The sequence below is a fragment of the Lynx canadensis genome, chromosome A3 (genome assembly GCF_007474595.2).
Source record: "Lynx canadensis isolate LIC74 chromosome A3, mLynCan4.pri.v2, whole genome shotgun sequence".
Taxonomy (NCBI): domain Eukaryota; kingdom Metazoa; phylum Chordata; class Mammalia; order Carnivora; family Felidae; genus Lynx; species Lynx canadensis.
The window spans coordinates 56,917,578-56,941,542 of NC_044305.1; the positions used below are offsets into that span (position 1 = coordinate 56,917,578).

Sequence of the window (23,965 nt, forward strand, 5' to 3'; positions counted from 1 at the left end):
ATTTGGATAAGTTTTCTTAAAGCTGTAAGTTTTCTACAAGCTATAAAGCTATTTCACCAAAAAATTAATGCCTGGGTGGCCCAGTCGGTTAAGCGTCTGACTCTTGATTTGGGTTCAAGTCATGATCTCATGGTTGTGAGATCAAGCCCTGTGTCAGGTTCTGCGCTGAGCATGGAGCCTGCTTAAGATTCTCTCTCTTCTTCTCCCCTCTGCCCCTTCCCCACATGCGCTGTCAATCTCTCTCTTAAAAAAAAAAATCAGAAGAGAGCCATCAATTTCTTTTTTCACAATTAGTTAAAACATATTCTTTTATCTCCAAGTCCAGAGTAACAGAACTCCCAGGGGACTCCAAGATTTTTCCACTGGTGTCTGGGAAGGAATGGCACCCTAACAAGATAGGACCCAGAGAGAGAAGTTGTCTGGTGTGGGGCAAAAGGCTGGCATAATCGTAGGGCAATATCCGCTACAACTGGGTAGCATGAAATCAGAAGGCATATTCTCAGCCAAAGGCAAGGAAATGCTTGGCTAAATAAATTATTCTCACTCGCTGTCGGATTTGATAGAGATTTCTGGATAATATTTCTCGGATTTCATCCATTTCACCAGGTGTGAGCTTCCTTATTTTCTCTTCACGACAATCACTGTGAAAGTTTAGAAGAAGAATACATTTTACTATTTATTGGACAAATGTTGGAATCATCAATTTTTTTTGAGATAGAGTATCATCTAAGTAGAATCTTAGCTTAAAGAATAACACTTAGGGATTATTCAGTATTTTAAGATCACTCAAAATTCTAAAACTGTTCAGCATCAAAATTATTCAAAACAAGTTCAATCATGCACAAGTTTTCACAGTCTGTTCATGAAATTATTTTTTCCATACAATTATTATTTTAAGGAAGAAAAACTATAGTAGCTTATAATGGTCTCACTTTAGTATTTCTAATACTCCATAAATAAGGTAATACATGATTGAGTTTTTTCCAACAGAAACTTAATTAGCTACATTTTACTATTAGGGCTTAGTCCTTTAAACACATCATTATAAATATTTGCAAAGACGCCACTTATAATATGGATGCATATACAGTCAATCATAATTATTCAAGGATTTCATATTTGTAAAGTAACCTACTTGCTAAAATTTACTTGTAAACACAGTATCAGTACTCCCGGCACTTTTTCACAGACATGTGCAAAGTGGGGGGAAAATATGAGTGCCCCAACACACAGGTTCCTGGATAAGGCTGAACAGGGCAACACTCTGCCTTCTTGATTCAGGTCTTGTACTGTAAACAAATGTCCTTTTTGTGGTCTATTTAATGACACATTTTTCGCATTTTTGTGCTTTCTTTTGGTGACTTCACTGTTTAAAATGGCCCCCAAGCATGGATCTGAAGTGCTGTCCAATTTTCCTAAACAAAAGAAAGCTGTGACGTGCCTTCTAGAGAAAAGTCATGTTTGGTAAGCTTTGTTCAGGCATGAGTACAATGCTGCTGGCCGTGAGAGGAATGTTAATGAAATAGTAATATACATGAAATAAGGCGTCTTTAAATAGAAACGTACATAAAACGAGGTTATATATCATCAGTTGATGAAAATGTTGTGACCAGAAGCTCACAAGAACCTAAGCCCGTATTTCCCCTAGGAGCAACTGTTCAGTATGGGCAAATCAGCGTTTATGGCAATTTTACAAGACATGACTACTGCCAACAATGAGAACCAACTGTATTTATACAGTTTTATTCTACTGCCTTCAAAAAGACTTTGAGAGGGCCTACAAAAATATACAGTAAATAAAATACATAGCTAAGAAGATAAATTAAGAGAATAAAGCTGAGAAAGTTAATATACATAAATCCAGGTCTTATAGAAGATGGGCTAAGGACACAATTGAAGGCATAGTTCCTTTATTTTTTTTTAATGCAAACTTGCTGTTACTGAAAATCAGCCATAATATTAATTACCTATGCCCATTGGTACTGGAGAAAAGCAAAGGAACAGATACAGAGATTTAAGGCTTCAGCAGGACAAACTTCTCTAGATATAAATGATTCAATTTTGCCTCAACCTCAATTGTTCTTGAGTTTTTAAGAAGCATCTTCTTAGACTAAAGCATTGTGTTTAGACAGCTGTCCAGGTATCTAATCAGGAGTTTGATCAGCAAAGTTAATTCACAGGACTTGAGAAGGACAAATATAGTCAAGAGGTAACATCTTTTGGGTGTCTGATTTTCTTGTACAATGTTCCCACCAAGTTTTATCCAACATATGTTTGTATAACTCTAGTGGTAAGTGCCCAACTACCTCCCTTGTTTATACCCAAAGTGTATCTACTGGAATGTAATACAAAAACAAAAAGTACAGGAATCTTACATGCACAGCTCAATGAACTACCACAAAGCAAGTGTACTTGCACAACCGCTACTCAAGTCAAAAAACAGAACGTGACCTAGAACCCCAGAAACCACTTCATATTACACGCCCCAACAATCACTACTTCCTTCCCTCTTTGACAAAAACAACCACAATCCTAACTTTGGAATTCACAGAATACTTTTGCCTGAATTTGAACTGTATATAAATGGAGTCTTTTAAATACAATAGGTAGTTTTTTATTTTTATTTTTTATTTTATTTATTTTTTATAATAGGTAGTCTTTTAAAATTTAGCCTCTTTTGCTTAGCGTTATATGTTGGAGATTCAACTGTGTTATTGCATGTAGCTATTGTTGGTTCATTTTATTCATTGTGCAATATCCCATTACATGAATATATCACAATCTACCCACTTTACTATTGATGTGTATTTGGCTTATTTCCAACTTTTGGATATGACAAACAATGCTTCTATGAAAATGGGTCTATTCCAAACTCTTACTTTGTTCTGCTGGTCTATTTGTTCTTTTATCCTTACCCAGGAATCACATTGTCTCAATCATAGGAGTTTTACAGTCTTGCTACCTGATAGTATAAATCCTCCAAATTTGTTCTTTCATGTTAAAGACAATTTTGTCTTGGTTAATTTGGGCCCTTTATGTTTCCACAGAAATGTTAGGACCAGACTGTCTAATTACACACTGGGATTTTGAATGAAATTGCTTTGAGTCCACAGATCAATTTGAGAAGAGCTGATAGTCTTATAATATTGAGTCTTTCTTTTTACTAATATAGTCTTTATCTGGTTTGGACTTTCTGCAGAGAGGTCTCACACATATTCTCTAAATTTCATTTGATGTTTGACATTGACGTATATGAATGTTTCATGATACCATTCTAAATTAAGCATTTTTTTAAAGTGTCATCTTCTATTTGTTGATACTTATAAAGCCACCACTGATTTTTTTTTTTACCATGTTAAGAAACCTAGATAAATTACCTTATTATGTCTAATTACTTTTCTGTAGGTTCTTTTGGATTTTCTCTGAAAACAATCCAGCTGTTTGGGAATAGTGACAGTTCTACTTCTTTTCCTATCCTTAACTTTTAAATTTTTTCTTGCCTACCATTGGTACAATATTCATAGAAATAGTAATAATAGGCATCCTTGTTCTTGATCTCAGGATAAATCTTTCAACATTTCAACATTAAAAATCGTATTTGCCATAGATTTTTCGTGAACAAACTTTATTAGCTTGAGAAAGGATTTCTTCTATTGTTAGTCTACTTAGATATTTAAAAAAAATAAAGGATATTGAATTTCATCATATAATTTCTGGGCCGCTATTACAGATAGATAATAACCCTTGATTTTTCTCCTTTATTCAGTAAAAGTGGTAAATAATGGATTGATTTTGACTCTTAAATCATACTTATATTCCTAGAATAAACCAAAATTATTGTGATGTGTATCTTTTTTATAGATCTCCGGATTTGGTTTGCCAATATTATGTTTAGAATTTTTACAGGTTTTTATTTTTCCTTTCTTATAAGTGTCTTTGTCAGGTTTAGTATCAAAATTATGCTAGTCCCATACGGCAATTTGGGAAGCTTTCCATTTTTCCTTACTTACTGAAGAAGTCTGTGGAAGATTGGTTTTATTTTCTCCTTAAATATTTTGTAGAATTACAAATAAAGCCAAATGGTCTTGGGGTTTACTTTGTAGAAACAATTTCAAGTACAGATTTATTTCCTTAGTATTTACAGTACTATTCAAATTCTCTGTTTTTTATGGGTTTAATTTGTCATTCCTTTTTCTAATTTCCTAGTATGATTTATTGATTTTCAGCCTAACTTTGTTGTTTTTTTGTTTTTGTTTTGTTTTTTTGTTTGTTTGTTTTTGCCTATTAACTGTATTTCTAACATTTTCATTAAAGGTTAAAAAAATTTTCCTCTAAAAATGCTTTATACAAGTTTTCATACATCCTGTTTTTCAAAGTATTTTCTGATTTATAGCATAATTTCTTACTAGATCCAATTTTTATTTAACTTCTAACTACAGGGATATTCTACTTTTTATGCTGTTTTATATTTTATTTTGGTTCTGATTCCCGCCTGGTAAGGGAACATACCCTATATGAAACTTTTTAAGACTTGATTATTTATTATGTTATTGAAATCTTCTATATCCCTGTTGAAAGTCTGTCTGCTTATTCTATCATTTTCTAGGAGAAGAGCAATACAGTTATCCACTATGATTATGAATTTGTGTATTTCTACTTGTAGTTCTGTTATGTAGAATGTAATGTTTACATTTTATGGTAATAATATAATTATACAAACTTTCTTTTGTTTAGGTGCTTTAACAAGATACCTTTTTATCAACCTTTCACTTGCAATCGGTCTGTACTTTTAGCTAGAAGTGCTATCTCTTATAAGCAACACTTAGTGAGTTGTATTTTTATCCATTTTGATCATCCATCCTTTCAAATGGAATGTTTGTATTTAATATAATTACCTTTGGGTTCAAGACTATCATCTTAGTATTCGCGTTCTATTGTTCTACTCGTCTATAGTGTTTTTTCTTTGCCTTTTTATTTATTTTATTTTGCTCTTTACTTTGCTCTTTTATTTTATTTTTTTATTTTGCTCTTTTATTTTTCTTTTGTTTTTCTTTTTTTTTTTTTTTTTTCTGTAGTTAGGTTGGCTTTATGTTATTTCTTTTACTGTTTTTTTTTTTTTTTTTTTTTTTTTGGTGGTCACCTGGGATTACAACATTAATCACTGACTTATTAAAATCCAAAATAATTTTTACTATTTCTGGACAACACAAGGTTATCAAAACACAATTAACACCATTTACCTCCTCCCAATTTATAAACTGTATTTGTTGTTCATTTTAATTCTGCTTACATTCAAAACCACACAGACATTATTACTTTATGCAACTGATATTCATTTAGCTATTACAAGTACTCATTTCCATTGTTTTAATTCCTTCCTTAATCTCCAACACTTCTCTCTACGGAGACTCTTACCCTTCTGTCTTACCCTTCTGAAATTTTTTTTTTCTTCTGCCTGAAATTTTTTATCATTCAATTTAGTATGATGATTTTTAATTGTCTGAAAATGTTTTCATTCTCCTTTTTGTGAAGAATATTTTAGCAGTATATGGAACTCTATAGATTATCAGTTGCTTGCTTTCAGAATTTTGTTGAAAAATCAGTTGTCAGCATTTCTTTTTTACTTGAAGAAAACAGGTCTCTTTTTCCCGCTGATCATATTGAAAATTCTCTCTGTGTCTTTGACTTTTAGCAGTTTTGTTAGCATGTACCTGCATTTGGTATTTTTCTTATCTAATCTGCTTGGGGTTTGTCTTTTATCTGTCTGGGAAATGCTCAGTAATTAACTGTTAAAATACTATTCCTACTAATTTCTCTCTCATTTTCTCCTGGAACTTTCACATAATCCCATATATTACTTACTTTATTTTCAACATTTTCCATGCTCCCCTCCCACCACCGCCCCACCGCACCAGCTCTCTGCTTCATTCTGGTTATTCCTTCTGTCTTACCTTATAATCAGTCGATTCTCTCGATACCTGTATCTAATCTGCCTTTACACTATCAAATGAGATCCTAAATTTAGTTATTTTAGTTTTAGCTCAAATATCCCACTTAGATCTTTTCTATTTATATCATCCCCCACAACAATGTCAAAAGCATCAATGTCATTTTCTTTCCTTACACATACTATTATTTTTATTTTAAAGTCCCTGCCTGATAACTTAATTATGTGAATCCCCTTTATGTCTGTTACTACTCCCTGTTTTTGTTTATCTTTTTCTCAGTGTTTTCAGTATCTCACTTCCTTGTCTACTCTTATGCTTTGGATTGGTTGATAGACATGATATAGGAAAAATCATGGAAGTAGTTTAAGACTCTTTATAATCTTATTTTCCTCTGGAGAAGATTTAAGTTTATTTCTCTCAAGCAGCTGGGAGGAGTAAGTAATACCAATTTCAGATGATTTAAACAATCATGGATTGAGAGAATTCTAGGCTAGACTTCTTTCCCTTGAGGGTTAAAGGGTAGAATTTGGAAGTAATAGCCTATAAGCTGGGTACAAGAACCCCTCCTTCTTAGTAGGTACTGAATTCCAATTGTATTCTGTTTTAGCCTTTTAGACTCTCAGATAACTTCTCTGTGATCCAGGGGAAAAAATGGCACCAAATGCCCGTTCCATCTTCTTGGACTTCCCTTTTCTGTTGACTCTTGGCCAAGAAATTCTTCTTTGCACTGGTGCTTTCCACCTTTTCAGCAGGTTTCAAAAATACATTTTGTGTTTTTTTTTTTTTCTAGTTGTTTGCATAGGATGGTTTGGACTACAACACTGAGTCCATTACTGTCAGAAATACAGTTCCTTATTACCTCCCTTTCTGCTTTTCATTTCTCTAAAGAAAATGTTTCAGGAGCTGTGGAATGGTCAATATGCTACTCATTTACACAGCCACGCAGCTGACCATTAATTCTGTTACCTACTTCCATAACCTTAAGCCTTTGCCTTTCTTCTGCTTACTACCAGCTTCCAAACGAACTATACACAGAGAGTAAAACTAAGATTTCTTAGTGATCGCAAAGATAATGGCTCTCCTTTGTGAAGCTGAATAATTGAATTATCCTTTGCCACAACTGTGAAAGGAATGGTGAGTAAGAAAGATCATTAATTTGTAAAGCTAGAGGGAAACAAAGATCAAGTGTAGCCCCATTTTCTACTTGAAGAAACTCAATCTCAAGGAAATAGATGGACCAGCTTAAGGTCACATAGTGAGTTACTGCAGCGGAGGACTAAATCAGTCACTGCGCTCAGTCAACTACTGTTCCTAGTGCAATATAATGCCTTTACCTCCAAGCCATTCTTGATCATTTTTTTTATTTTGGATTGGGTAAACTCCCATAATTTTAATAGGGGATGTACAGTCTTAGTAAAAAACCCTAGTTAATATGGTTGGGTGTAATTTGGAGTTTCCTTGTCTTATTTCAACTCTCCCATTGATAGCATTCTAACTACGTGACATGTTCTTTAAATGCACTTGAAGCTCATCGGTGAAAGAAGAAATCAGCAGAACCCGTAATTTCTGTTATTTTTGTGGCAGGGAAGGACTGATGTTTACACGATAAAATGACTTCATTTGTTAACTGAGCAGTAATTTACTGCTCTGCTATGGACTTGCTATAAAATTTTGGGTAACTCACTTTACCATTCTGAGTCTTCATTTCCTCATTTTAAAATTAGGGAGATAGACTAGGTCAGTGGCTCTCAATTCTGGCTGCATATTGGAAATGTCCGAAGAACTTATAAATATACCTATACCTGGGCCTTAATGCCACAGATCCTGGTTTTATTGGTGTGGGTGAGGCCCAGACATTTGTATCATTTAAATGCTCCTAAGATATTTTTAATACGCAGCCTAGGTTGAGAACCATCATACCGTATGATCACTAATGTTCCTTGCAAGCCTTAAACTACGATGCATGAATAATCTATGAGGAAATAGCTATATCCACATGCGTATTTATAATACCACACCTTAAGATATTCCATTTCAAAATGCTCGCTAAAGAGGCACCTTTAAAAAGCACTGAATTACATTAAGAAGATAGAATAAAGGCATACCCATCCTAAACATGACAAGTATTTGCTGACCAGTCAATTCTAAAATAACGTGACATGATGTGACATACGGCACACATTTCTAGGCTGCACATTTTAACCAGGATCTCACTCTTCTGTGAGGTGTCCAGGAAGAGGTCAAATTTGTTATTATTACCGGTTTCAAAAAACTATAAAGACATACACAGGAATACTAACTTTTATTTGCAAAACAGCACTTACTTCAGAGATGCAAAAGAAGGAACAGTACTTATCATCCCCGTCTCTGCCATCTCAATGGCATGTTTTATTTCAAGCTTCTTATATAAAGACACAATGCTTGACTTGGGTTGGTTTTCCCGAATCAAAAGCTTCCGCAGGTATTTGTCATCGAACTTCTTAAACCTGGAAATAAAGGAAATCAGAGCTTCAAGTAATTAATACTAAACTGACAAAAAAAAACAACAACAAAACAACAAGCCTGCTTTTACCAATAAAATCATTTCTACTATACTTGAGGAAAAACTCAGTAGCAATGTTTAGCTCATCTGATCATTATATATATATATATATATATATATATATATATATATAATATATATATATATATGTGTAGACCTCAATGTATGTGCATAATATATGTATACATAAATGACACTGCTGTATCCAGCCATGATAACATGTATCTAATATTTACTAATAACAGAGTAAACTATGTATTTTTTTTAACAATTGCTATTTCACTGCTTCTGCTTTCAACAATATTACTCAAAAGTGTTTTAATGCTTTCTATCTCCAATTCCTCTCCACGGATTTTCTCTTGCACATTCACAAATTATGCTTTTGTCCCCAGCACTCCATTGAAGCTACTTGTACTGAGGTCATCGGTGACCCTACAATATAAATCCAATGGCCAATTATTAGCACTCACCTTTCCTGACCTGTCCTGCTTAATAGGTCATTTTCCGGGACATCACATTCCCCTGGGCTCCCTCCTACCTCTTTCCCAGTCTCTTTTGTTGGGTATTTTTCTTCTTTCTGGCCTCTTGATGTAGGAGTGCTCAGGGTTCCATCTTGGTCCTCTCTACCTCCACTTGCTCTCTAGCCATCTTGCCCAGTCTCGTGATTTTAATAGCATCTCTGTGCCAGCGACTCCCATATTTGTATCCTGCTGTAGCCTCACCCCAAATCCCAGAAATGAATATTCAGCTGCCTATTCAACATCTGCACTTGGATATCTAGTTCTCCAACTTGACTTTCCCAGACCGAATGCATCTTCTCCTATAGTTCTCGCCATTTCAGTTAATGACCACTCCACCCAGTCAATTTTGATTCTTCTCCTTCTCTGACATTCCACGTTATGGACTGAATTGTGGGCCCCTGAAAGTTCACAGGTGGAAGTCCTCACCCCCAGTACCTCAGAATGTGACTGTCTTTGGAGATAGGGTCTTTACAGTGGTGATTAAGTTAAAATGAGGTCATTAGGTCAGGTCTCAATCCAATATGACTGGTGTCTCTATAGTAAGAGGAAATTTGGACACAGACACACACACAGAGGGAAGACCATGTTGAGAGGCAGAAGGCGGCCATCTACAAGCCAAAGAGAGGGGCCTGTAACAGATGCTTTACTTACAGCCCTCACAAAGAACCAAATCTACTGATAACTTTGATCTTGGACTTCTAGCCCCCAGAACTGTGAGAAATTAGATTTCTACTGTTTAAACCACCCAATGTGTGGTACTCTAACAACTCTAGCAAACTAATACTCCATGTCCACTCTACCAGAAATTTCTGTTAGTGCCACCATCAGAACACACACACAATCCCACCATGCCTCGACACTTCTATCCTCCCATCTCTTGGATCCACCCTGATGCAAGACATCATCACCTCTCAGTGGATTCTTGAAACAGGCACCCAGTTGGTCTCCCTGCTTCCACCACCGCATTCCTCCAGACTACCCTCAACACAGAAGCCAGAGCGAACCTGGTAAAACGTTAAGTCAAACCACACAACAACGCCGCATCTCTCTTGAGTAAATGTACAGCGACCTGGGGGCCCTACACAGTTTGGAGCTGTACCTCTTAGCACTGTGCTTCTCACATCCAGCCTCACTGGTGTCCTTCCTGCCCTGGAAACTGGCAGTTCTACTGCCACCTCTGGGGCTTGGTAGCCACTATTCCTTCCACCAGGAGCACCCCTGCCCCACAGTTGCAGACCCCCTTTAAGTCTTTCCTTAAGAGCCATTTTTCCAAAAGGCTTTCCCATCCATCCCATTAGAAATGCATGCTGTCTCCCTCCCACCCTCCTAACTTCCCATTCTACCTCCCAGATTTCTCTCCATACCATTTATCATTTTCTAACATGATATAATTTATTTATCTTGCTTTCTGTCCCCTAGCACTAGAATGGTATATATGGGCAGAGACTTTTTGCTTTTGTTTTTTTTTTCCACTTTTTCCTGTATCACCAGTGCCTAGGACAGTGCCTGGTACACTATAAGCATGGATGGTAGAAGAGATCTTTTGCCTCGATTCCTCCCTGTATCTACACCCTCTGCCATATTACTTGGCAATGTCCTTCCACCACGGCCTAGGTGACCTGTGCTGTCCTGTTTCCTGCCACTGGCCCCAATAACGTTACTTGCTCTGGTCAGTGGGCTACAGCAGACATGATGATTGGGGCAGAGGCTTAAAACAGACTTGTTGGCTTGCGCTTGTGTATTGAAGCTTATCTCTTTTGTTTTCACAATTACCATGAGAAGGACATGCGTGGAGTGACTCCTGAGTCCCAGGACAAAGGTGAATGCCACACGAAACAGAGCTCTGTTACTCCAGTCACACACAAGAAGGCCAGCCAGGATGAGCTGACAACTAGCCAACCCCCTGAAGCATTAGCAAGACCTGTCCGCATCAGCCCGGCGCAGCCCCAGATCCTGGACTCTCAGACGCGTGACTCATATGCTTTCATAATGTGACTGTTGTTTGGACAGCTGTATATCAGGGCAGTTTATTATGTAACATTATTATGCCAACAGGTAAGCAAAACAGCATGCAATAAATATTTGTTGAGAAAGAAAGAAATGCATTCCAGTGATCACCATAAGCCCAAAGAGGTTTACAGGTACACCTGTGCTATGAAAGGAAACAATGTGAACTCACATTCTTGGTACTAGTCCTTTGTTCTGTACTGGAGGGCTATGAATTATTAAAGAGAGCCATCCTTTCCACTGGGGCCACAACACTAAACACACAGCTAACTTTTTTCTCCGTTTATTCTCAACTTCATGTTAGGCCCATTAGGCCAGGACTCCCGGCATCAGCAACACATCTTTTCACTGTATTTTTTTTTTAACGTTTATTTATTTTGAGAGAGAGAGAGAGAGAGAGCAAGTAGGGGGAGAGAGAGAGAGACAGAGACAGAGAAATCCCAAACAGGCTCTGTGTCGTTAGCGCAGAGCCCAGGGCAGGGCTCGATCTCACAAACTGTGAGACGAGGACCAAAGCCAAAATCAAGAGTCGGACTCTTAAGCAACTGAGCCACCCAGGTGCCCCACAGCAACACCTCTTTTTAAACTTCTGTTATTTTTATTATTGCTTTAGCTTTTCAGTGGAGATCAACAGAAGAATTAACATCAAGGGCAATGACATCTGATCTATTTAGCATAGGAAATATGTACTTTCTTTTCTTTATTTCCACACCTTTCATTTCTCTGCCAAGCCACGCCTAGGTGCTTTCTTCCTTTCGCCATCATTAGGCAACTTTTACCAAGTCTGAGAAACTTCCCTACTCAAAGGATCGCGCCTTACCCTTCCTCAAAGCATCAAATGCCTCAAGAATTCTCTGGCAAGACCACTAGAAATTTACAGCATAAGGATTCCAGACGAAATGGAAAGATACCCAACATACCTGAAACAATCCACTTCTTTATATGTGATCTTTAACATCAACAATCATGTACATACCAGAGATAGGATCTGCGGAAAGCTAATTTTAAAAATGGCCTGCGTCAGCACCAAATTCCTCCACACCACACCCACTTCCCTGCTCTACCTGTGACATACAATGTACTTGACAGTCCAGAGAAGTATTTGAAATCTACCTGGACAATATGAGGCATGGAAATATACAGGACTGAAATGAAGTATGCACACTGCAGAGAAAAACGTGAGACACGCCGCAATACCACCTTCCGGACAGGAAATCAGAGTTGGCTCTGCCCTCTTTAGTATTTATGGTCCAATTACCCTGGCAGCATGTAGAAATCAGTCTGGAGCAGACTCCCGTACCCCAGAGACAGAGTATCTCTGCCTGCAAGACAGGATGTAGCCAGACTTTTCTCTGCTGTTCCAGATCAAACCCACAGAATCACAGGGTCCACCAATCCCTCCTACCACTGTCTCAGCGGCTGCGGACCTAATGCCTACATCTATCTACTCATGTCTACTTCCCCTGTTTGGGAGGCAGAGGAGTGGTATAAGTCTTTAATTTCATCGCCCCTTTGGAAAGGAACCAACCGTTGTGGGCTACCACACTCTCCTGTCCCTCCAGGGAAGGAAGGGGTGCCTAGAGAAGGGAGAAAAGTGGTCGGGTGGAAAGGGAGGATATAGGTGGAAAACGGGCCGGGCTGAGAAAACAAGAGAGAGAGAAAGGCAGAAAAGTCTCTACTGCTGGCTTGGCAAAGACAAGGGTTCATCTTTGTTAGGAAGGTCCCAGGGATGTAAAGCAGGGTAGCGTAGAAATTCACAACAGAGATGGGTAGGTTCTCTCATCTACCTCCTGTCTGCAAAAAATGTAAAATCCTGCCCAAGATAAATGGCCATTTTTCTCCATATTTTTACGATGGAGATTTCAGTTTGCTTTATTACTTTGTGCTCCCATGTGGCTAACTGGGCACTCTCTCCAGACAAATGAAATATTTTTTCTTTACTTAATAAAGTAACACTAAAGGTTGCTAAAAGGTCCACCAAGGTCCACTAAAAGGTCCAAGGAACTTTTCTACATTAATAGAAAAGTGTAGCCAGGTTTGTAAAGGTTGCTCTCGAACTTAGAGTCTCTGTAACTCATTTGATCACCTAATGATATCACACACACATACATACGTACACACACATACATACGTACACACACACCGGTTTGCTGTGTGTCTGTGTTGTTACCTCTATTTTATTGCAAAATTTTAAAGTCCTGAGTTCATGGTTTATATTTCTCGTGTAATCCAATACCATGTCAGAACATGTAAACAAACAGTAAGCACGCAAAAACCCCCTTATGTGAAACTGCATAAATTGGTACGTTGGTCAACTTCACGTAAGTTACCTGGGAGAGGGAGGGGCTCTAGCAAGTCAGGCAAGCAAAGGCAAGCAGCAGAGGAATCTACCAAAATATAGTTTAAATCTGTCTGTCTGTCTGTCTGTCTGTCTCTTTCAAAAGGCTCTCCTCAACAGTGATGGGCTGATAAGTGTTAACAAATTGTTTTATGACAAACCAGAAAAAGGCTCTGGTTCAGAGCGTTTGTTAGCTCCATGGCAAACTCCTGCCATGGCTGACTCAACCTACCCGTATGGATGGCAGTGAAGGCGCACGATCAGCTCCTGGTGGTCGGGTGGGCTGGCTCCTCCACTCTGTGGTCCCCAGCCCTGCTGTCACACTAATCCTTACTGCTTGATCCCATAAGTCCGGTTTTCAGTTAATATGAAAGCATGTACCTAATTCTGTACCTAATTCTGCCTGGCTAGTGTACCTTGTCCATTTCAACTCTAAGATCCTTGAGGAGAAGCACTGAATCTTCTTTATCCACCGCAGAGACTTTAAAGGTTAAACAAAACAAAACAAGGACAAAGAAACAAACAAAAACGGACAGAGACAGACACATTTATATAAGCACACACAATATTTCGTGTAAGTGTAGATTGAAAAGACTTTGTTATTTGTATTTTAAATCTATTTGTAAAACGCGTGTTATTCTATTTATATCCTCAGGTGCTCTGAAGCTCTGCACTGGACAAGGCCCCTCAACAAGCGTGGGAGAACAGACAGTAACAGAACCCTCAGTTTTTAACCAAATGGACTACATTCCTCAGCCTCCTGTGCAGTGAGAACTGCCCACGTGATGGAGCCCTGGCCCTATAGGGCCAGGCCATGTGTGTAACTAGAAGAATTCTGTGAAAGCTTCGGACAGCTCCATTTCAGAGGAAGCTGGTACATATTCCTTGTCTCTTCATTATTTCTTCCTACGTGCAGCCTGGAATGTGTGCATGATGACTAATGCTGCAGCAGCCACTCTGGTCTAAGAGGCAACCTTGGAAACGGAAGTTGGTGGATTCACCTAGACAGAAGGGTCCCGAGAACCACAAGCGGTCCGTGGAGCGGAGCTCACCTATTAATGCCTACGTGGTCTACAGAGCTCTGGCTTTTTACAGAAGAGAAAAGTAAGCTTCTATCTTGTTCTAGGTGTCTGTGGTTGTTGAACTTTGTCTTAAAGGACAGAAGCTGGCACAGCGAAGGAAAGGTGTGCAACTCAGAAAAGTAACACAGCTCAGTAAGCCCTGCTTCCAGAGTGAGCCAGAGCCACTTCAGAATATAATGGCGCAAGACCTTCTTACTTGTCTCTCCAAAAGTTGTGACCCCAATGTCCACAAACATCTTCAATCCCGGTCTTCACATGATCAAAAAACTAAAACGGAAAAAGCAGGCTCTTGATTAATTGTTACCTGAAATCACTAATTTCCACCCTACTGCCACCACTTCTAAACTCTGAAGACGCGGATCATTTTTTGTTTCGTTTGCTGTTGTTGTTGTTGGGTTGTTTGCTCATTTGTTTTTTTTTACTGCAAGCCACAAAACAATAATGCACCTCCAAACAAATTGATGTGTATTATATCAATATTAGGCAATTCTCAGGTTAGTTTTCTCATCGTAACACTTTGCTCATAATTTTGGAAAATAATGACATACAGTGATAGTTTTCCAGCAGAAACATTTTCAGGTTGAATGAAGTAACAAGAGGGATTTCTTGGGCCCCTATTCCCAAGAGGTCTAGTGGGTCAATTTGGAGAAGCCACTATGGGGTTGTGCTCGTTCTATTCCCCCTACTCATGCCTTCCTTGGCCCCCCTTCCCTCTTATCCTTTGCCATTTCCCTCTCCTTCAGGAAATGAACACCTTAATATCAAGTGGTTGACCGAATCCAACAATTTTTTCTCTTATCATTTCAACCATTACATTACATTAACACTTACCCGGCAATGGATTTCTTCACTGACCGCTTGCTGTTTCTTATTGGACTTCTTCACATCTAGAAATTCCACCAGCGGTCGGATAGTAATTCCCTACGTAGGAAAAAAAAAAAAAGTGTATCTTCTTATAAAATTAAGTTTAAAATTCAAGAATAACTTTATTCTTCTAAGCTTTGATAACTAACAAAAGATACCCTCCTCTACTAGAAACACAACAATGGACAAAGTACAAGACATTGCAAACAGACTCTAAGTAAGTTATTCTAAGAAACAGAGAAAGAAAGAAATTCTAAGAAATAGTAAAGTATTACCCAAGTCAGAGGAATCACCTACTTGCAGTACCCATAGAAAACTTTTCAGTAATTCTTATATTCATTACTTTATTAAAACCATTTTTTTTTTTCAACGTTTATTTATTTATTTTTTTGGGACAGAGAGAGACAGAGCATGAACGGGGGGGGGCAGAGAGAGAGGGAGACACAGAATCGGAAACAGGCTCCAGGCTCTGAGCCATCAGCCCAGAGCCTGACGCGGGGCTCGAACTCACGGACCGCAAGATCGTGACCTGGCTGAAGTCAGACGCTTAACCGACTGCGCCACCCAGGCGCCCCTATTAAAACCACTTTATTGAACTTCTGCACAAATGTTAGGGTCTTGGGCATTTGGGACAAAGTTAAGGCACTCAGCTCTAGGACTTTGTTTTACAGAGAGAAGGATACACCAAAAACAGTTATAAAGTAGGCAAAAGGAAGAATGAGAGATACCCAGGAAGCCCATCCAGGAAGGCTTCCTGGAGTGGGAATACTGGATAACAGTCTTAAAAGACATTGGAAGCGTATCATAGCAGGACCAAACACGAGCAAAGAATCAGCAGTGAGAAAGGGTACAGAGAGGTTTGGGCACGTTTGCGAACTTGAAAAATGGACAGAACCATAAGGTATTTAGTAATCTAAGAAAAGAAAAAAAATATCCTTAATATAAAAAAAAAAAATCTGCCAGAAATCTGTAGTGAACATCTGACATCATTAAACATTAAAAGCCTTTCCATTAGAACTAGAAATAACACAAGGATACTCCTTATCTGCTATTTGACACAGTTCTGCATGTCCCAGCCAATTTAATAAGAGACAAACAGGTAGAAGTAGAGATAATAAAAATGAAATAACAAGATTTTTGTTGCTCGTGAGCGATCTAGTTTTTGTCCTAAAATATCTAAGACGATTTTTTCATTAAAAAATACCAAGAAAGTTTAATAAAGTCACTAGACACAAAATGAACATACACAAATCTATCCCATATCCTAATTTAAAAAAGAAACAGAACACTTACATGAAAGAACACATATATAATACTAGTGTGTGCCAGTATATAATAACATATAAAATATATGCTAGTATACTATATAGATACTAAATATTATTATATACTCCACATATGCATATTATGAAATATATGCTCCCATCATGAAATGCACAAAACCTTTATAAAAATAACCATAAAAATTAATAAAGGATATTTAAAAGATTTGAGTTTTAAAAAGACACAGCTCCTAGATGGGATTACATTACAGTATGATCCTGACAATTTTATCTCAGTACATGCAATAAAATTCCGGTAACATACTCCAAAGTATTTTTACTAACAGAACTTAAGAGGCTGGCTCTAAATTAGTCTGGAAGAGTACAGATAGCCAGGAAAACTTAGAAAAAGAAGAATGAGGAGGAAGTTACAGATATCAAAACAATCAGTTAATAGACTTAAAATTATGAGATACTAGCACTAAAACAGGCCAGGTAAGGAGGTGGTGAAAATGTGGGGTCAAGGAAGATCCCCAAGTCTGCTGCATGGTAGGCAGATGGGTGGCCCTTCTTGGCATGGGCAACACATGAATGGGGGGATGGTAACTGGGTTTTTTGGGGGGTGGATACACATATTAAAATATGTTCCCTGCCATGTATTTGATTTTGTCTTGCCTTTCCACATGTCTTTGAGAATGTTTTTGATAATATAAACTGTGCATACCACACACACACACACACACACACACATTCTTAAACTTTTTTTTAATGTTTATTTATTTTTGAGAGAGAGACACAGAGCATGAGCAGGGGAGGGTCAGAGAGAGAGGGAAACACAGAATCCGAAGCAGACTCCAGGCTCTAAGCTGTCAGCACAGAGCTTGACATGGGGCTTGAACCTGTGAACCGTGAGATCATGACCTGAGCCGAAGTCAGCCCCTTAACCGACTGAGCCACCCAGGTGCTCCCCACCTTTTTTAAAAAATTTTTTAATGTTTATTTTTGAGAGAGAGAGATACACAGAGTGTGAGTGGGGAGGGTCAGAGAGAGAGAGAAACACACACACTTTTTAAAGGAGGTTATCCACTGTGTCCTATCAATCCAGCTTCAGGTATTTTTAAGTTTAACTTTCTGGAGTGTGAACTCATTTTGACCAAATTTGGTATATAAGACACATTATGTTCTATTTGCATTTCAGTCTGTCACTCTGAAATAATATAAGAGGTGATACACAGTTTCCCAATCAACAAGTATTCTGTAATTTTTAACTTCTATAAATGAAAATAGGTGTAAACACGTGGTTTACAGAGATGGGTGATTCCATTGAATTTGAGATTCCATGAAAACACTGATTTAATAATCACTCCAGGAAAAAATCAACAAATCAGTGTCATGTAGAAACTATCTAATGTGTTCTAAGGACACTCGCGGTTGTTTTCATGCTTTTTTTTCTATCAGTATCCATTTAGTAAAAAATAAACAAGGGCCCAGGCATTGTAATATAGGAGACATAAAAATAAAGACAGGACACGGGCCCCGATCCACATGTGGACTCCTTCCACCGGACATATAATCTAGAAGTTAATGTACTGCTACAAATAAAAGAAAACTGATCAACTACAGGAAGCAAGTGCGGTCTGGTGCTTAGGGCAAATCCAGTTTCCAAAAACACCACCTATTTTATAGTTTATAATTAATAAAATCTATCGGTTATATGCAATGGATCACTGGTACAATATTTTGACAACCTGTTCTTAAACAGCTCCTTTAAGAGTCTCCTATTTGCTCTTTGAAGTATTTGCAGTTGTCATGTCATGTCAACAGGAATTATTTGATAGGTTCCTCTCCTTCCCTTCTTCCTTCCTTCCTCAGTCCATCTATTTTGGAGGCAGAGTATGTGGCATCTGCATATGTCATATAAAGTTCCCCAAGCTGGATGCTCTCTTCTAGGAGCCCTGGGTCTTGGGTTGGGAGAAACAAAGGGGGAAAACAACAACAACAACAACAACTAACCCTTGAGAAGTCACCTCATTTTACCACACTGGAAAATTTCTAATTTAGGTCACTTGGGAAGCAACCTGATCAGCTTGTTACCATCCGTGTGGGTTAAAAACAAAATAAAGAAACCCCTTGGTTCTCCATCAAACCACTGAAAAGCGCATCTGCAAAGTACGAGTAAAATGTTCACCCATTCATCCGGCTTTGGCACAACGAACATAACACCGCAGGGCCAGACCCCATGGAAGGGAATATTTAATAGCAGGTGCAAACAGAAGGACAGCGAGGTGAGCCTTGTTTTCTACCTGGTGCCACCCCTGTTTCCACCCACCTTGCCTGCTTCTGTTCCCAGTAACAAGTCACGAAAAAGAACTGCTGTCTGATTAAGTAATGAGCATTCTTTTGGTTTAAGCTTTTGGAAGAAAATGAGTTGGTTGGTTTTAATTAAATTTTACCAAAAAAAAAAAAAAAAAAAAAAAAGGAGGTGGGGGGGGGGGGACTACCTTCTATTTCTTTGCTGATTTAGCAGACAATTTCCAGAACAACTTGAGGAAACTCTCTTATTAAAAAATGGCTGCATCATTGCTATGTGTAGCCCATATCCTATGTAAGGCCGTGCTCACATTACAAACTTGATCACAGAGATTGTAAACCCAGTTGCACACACAGTATTTATTTTTGAATGGGATAAGTGGGCAAGAACCATAAAAGTGTTCACACGGTGCTCACGCTCTTCACCCCCCAGTCTCCCGGCTTCTGTTTACATTTCTTTCTGAGCTTAACCACGTTGCCCGGTATCTGGCCATCATCTGTCTGTCTCTTTCCCTAAACCAAGTCTTTCCCTTTACTGTGCCATCAATGTTTCTCTCTACTGTACCAGCACTCAGGCATGCTACTATAGCTCCTACTTTGAAAAACACAAACAAAAGCCCACACAGTCCCTTCTAGCTACTACCCCTTTCCTCTCCCAGATCTCAACAGACTTGCCTTATGTCTCCTGTCTTCGATGTCTCTTTATCCTTCTCCCTGGAATCCAATCGACTGGTGTTTCCTCACCATCGAACCCCAGCACTCTTGTGAAGATGTCCACTCATCACAGACTTGCTGCATCCAACAGTCCACTCTCTGCTCCCATCTCACCTGACCATGCACCCCCTTTATCACAGTTACCAGAACCCTCTCCTTCCTGAACACTTTCTTCACTTGACTTCTGGATGAGCCCCTCTTGATCTTTCCCCCACTTTACTATTCACCTTTCTCATTCTCCTAGGCTGGTTCCTAAACATTTTCTTGACTTCTCAATATGGATAGGCCTCCTCTTCTGTATTCCTCCTATGCTTGCTCCTGAATAGTTTCTTCCAGACTCCTGCTTTAAAAACCATGTATATACCAGAGTCTCAAATTTCTATCTCCCAGTGAGGAGACAGATTCTCTCATAAATTCTAGCCCCATATATATAATTGCCTAGTCAAGATTTCCATTTAGATGTCTAATAGGCAAATATTCATATCCAAAATGTACATGTCCAAAACTGAACACCTGGTTCCCCACCCTTAAAACCCAATACTCACCCCCGGTATTAATTTAAACATTGCCTTCTCTCATCTGGTTGCTCAGTCACAAACCCTTGGAACTATCTTTATGCTTTCTCCCACATCCTAAATTATTCACCTACTTTTTTTTTTATCTTATCTTAAAAATTCCTGATCATCTTGTCATTTTACTGTGGGACCAGAATGAATTTTTGTTAATTTCATAGCCCCCTCCCCACTCACTTAGTAATGATGTATGTTAATTAAATATGGAAGGTGTCACTGTTACACTACATACATATCTTAAATATGACCAATCATTTAACAAATCAAAGCACACTTGAAGGTCCTCGCAATATCTATAAAATAGTTGGCATCATTGGCCCAGTTTGAGAGGCTAAGTTAGCAGAGATACTTGTTGTTGAAAAAGGCCAGCCCACCTCGGATCCTGAGTGTCCCACCCATTCTTGCAGGGGGTACCAATAATGCGGGGCCTCAACCACTTTTACCCAGGCCATTTTTCAGGGTTGCATTTGCAACAAGCAACATTGAGGGATGAGGTAATATCCCCCTCAAGACAAAGAGAGATAGAGCCTCAAGCTCAGTGCCTGTGTCCCGTCTCCTGCCACGCACCACACGTGCAGACCTCCATTGTGAGTCCTCTGTGGGGAAACCCCGGGGGATGAAACACTGACACAAACCAACACGAAGCTCCGGCTACTCCTTTGGTCATGTGCGAGAAAGCCCCTTGTCTCTGAGTCATGAGTCAGAATCTTCTCTGACTTCTCTGATTCATGGAGTCGTCTGCAAGTATCCGTGGAAATTTGACAAGCAGGTTAAACTTGTTAACTTGCAAACAGGGTAAAATCTCAGATGCTTTACGGTTCTGAACAACGACTTACAACAACACTTATCTGCAGTGGAGACTGAAAGAGACTGGCCAGGACAGCCTGACCCCAATGTCTGTGCTTTCTACTACTGGACTCTACCTCATCCCCAATCTTGAATATAATTTTAAAACAGGAGAGACAGCTTATATTTTATGTATCATTACCTATCTTATCTAAAAGAAAATGAATTCACATGCTCAAGGGATCAGATTGTTTACTCATTCAATATTCCACAAGCAAGACTGTACTCTGGTAACATGTTAATGTGTTTCATAAAGAGGCAACCTTCTCTAATTATCACCATGACTCAAGGAACGCTAAAATTCTCCTTATAAATCTTGGTGTCACACAATAAACCATGTCACGTGGAATTCTATTTTAGAATATAGTGCTGATAACTCAACAGTATTAGAACGGAGGCGCTCATCATATAAGAAATAGTGAAATAAGGGGGGAAGGCATTTTGAAGTTTCATGATAGATCCATCAACATAAAAGTTGTCATTTGAAAAAGAATGCATAGCCCTTAATCAGAAGGCACAATTTTATGCATATGTTATAATTATTTCTGGTATGTTTATAATCCATTTAAGTATTTTCTTCCAGGTTTCTTTCCCCGAGTCCCTTAATTATGGATGGATTCTGGAAAAAATATCCTCTATTAAGGAAGTGTGTGTGCATTTGTCTGCGTGTGCATGTGTGTGTTCATAACCCAGAGGCTCTTAAGAACTAGATTCAGGGGAGCCTAGGTGGCTCAGTCGGTTAAGCGTCCAACTGTGGCTCAGGTCATGATCTCATGGTTTGTGGGTTCAAGCCCTGCATCTGGCTCTGTGCTGACAGCTCAGAGCCTGGAGCCTGCTTTAGTTTCTGTGTCTGCCTCTCTCTCTCTGCCCTCCCACTCTGTCAGAAATGAATAAACATTAAAAAAAATTAAAAAATAAAAATAAAAAGAGCCAGATACATTGGTCTCCAATCTGTGCACACAAAAGGGTGGGCAAACAACAGTGACAGGAAGATTATGGGAAGTATGGAACTATAGAAATTCCTCTCCTTCAGGGGCATCAGAGAGAGCTTTGCCAGGTTATCCTTAAGCCGAATCAGAGGAGAAGACTATCCATGGTGTATGCTTACAGACTCCCAAATGTTGACCCCCAAATATCTCCATCACTGAAGGGTTAATTTGATATACGTACTATACCAAATATAGCAAATACATCTAAACTATTCTGTTTGTGGCCGGTGTTTTTCATTTGTCGCATCAAAAACTCTGTTAATCGCAGTTAAGTCTGGATATACATGCTGTTCATTCAAACTGGGTGTGTAGGCTTTAAATATGGGTATGTCAAGTTCACCTGTATCTTTTGGTTGATTTACAGTTCCAAAAAGCCAAGATACTATAAGCATAATAATGGCACTCTATATTAATCACCTATATACACACATTCATTGAATAACTGTATACTTTTCTGTAATACTTTCCTTTTCCCTATGTTATGTTTGTTCTGATTGTAGAAATGCAATCTTATGCCTGTTGACTCTAATAACTAAAACATTTGAGGTTGTATTTTGTATGTCCTCTCCTGAATTACATCTTCCTATTTAGTCATTTTTTTTTAATGTTTATTCATCTTAGAGAGAGAGTAGTGTGAGCAGGGGAGGGGCAGAGAGAGTGAGCAAGGCAGAGGATCTGAGGCGGGCATTGCGCTGACAGCAGCCAGCCCGATGGGGGCTCGCACTCTCAAACTGTGAGATCATGACCTGAGCTGAAGTTGGACACTCAACTGACTGAGCCACCTTAGTCAGGCGCCCCTTAGTCCTTTTCATTATATTTTACAAAAGCATGTGCCCCTGATGTCGGGGGAGGGGGCTGGTTCTGCACTATAGGTATTTGAGAAGCACTTGTGTAGGTCATTAATAGCAGCTGATATATTCATCTCCAAATGACCTAGTTCCTAGTTACCCCAGGCTGACTTGGTTCTATTTTTGTATTCGACACCTTAAGTTCTGAGGGCACGGAGGAGTCCAGAGCACTGACTAAGCCTTGGCAGGGCTCGCTAGGAGTGCTAAGTAGGGCAGCTGGCCTAGGAGAGGCAGTAGTTCACTCACTCTCGCCTGACTTTTCCCCTCGAGCCGGATGCCCCAGGATGGATGCTCCAGAGAGATTAAAACGCTCAAGGCAAAATGGATTCAATGCACAATTTTGCCTCAGGTAACGTGGGGGTAGCAAATCGGATGACTTTTTACAAGAATCCTGTAAACACCACAGTAAAGAGATAAAGACAAGGTCAGTTTGCTTCTCCTGTACACCCCCAGGTGACTCACTGAGCGTAAGAAGGGGACTCAAGCCAACATGGGATATTTGAACCACAACTAGTATGTGTGACTATAACCGGCACTGTTATGAATCATAATCTGATAGGTAATGTCTTCTCTGAGTGAAGTCAATGGAATTCAGTCATTCTGAGCTCGTCTGTGGGGTCAGAGTCCTAGGCTTAACCTCAGCTTCTGTCATTCGCCTATGTGTGTCCTTGAGTCAGTCTCCTTTCTCTCTTTCAGCCCCATGGGGCTCGTGCTCAAAGGTTTGTTGTGCAGATGAGATAATGCACAGAGGAAAGTCCTTGTCTGAGTACCTGGCACAGGATTCACTGATGGGTACCAGCAGTCTGAAGGTGCTGAGGACAAAGACAGTAACAAAAAGTGGCTACTTCTTGACTTAGGAAAGGGTCGCCCAAGGAATTCTTCTCCAGGTTTCCTCAGACAGGACAACCACTGTCCCCAGCACTGGAGGTATGAACGGATGAAGGATGAACTGCTTTTTTGGGGAACTGATCAGCGGAGGAAAAGGAGCACAGTGAGTCACAATACTGAATGCTTATTATGTGCTTTATTGAGAGTCAAGACCAAATTGGTCTCCTGGCACACCTTTTACTATGCGTGTAAATTTAGGAAAGCGACTTAAGCATAGGCTCAGTGTCCTCGGTT

General features: G+C 39.1%; 1 protein-coding gene across 1 annotated transcript in view; it reads right to left on the reverse strand.

Annotated features, from left to right (window-relative positions):
• SLC9A2 (solute carrier family 9 member A2) overlaps positions 1-23,965 on the reverse strand; it is a 99,254-nt gene that overhangs the window by 5,848 nt on the left and 69,441 nt on the right. Inside the window, 4 exon segments of the mRNA XM_030310320.1 lie at positions 545-641; positions 8,273-8,434; positions 14,635-14,705; positions 15,270-15,359. Of these exon segments, the coding sequence (XP_030166180.1) occupies positions 545-641; positions 8,273-8,434; positions 14,635-14,705; positions 15,270-15,359 (420 nt within the window).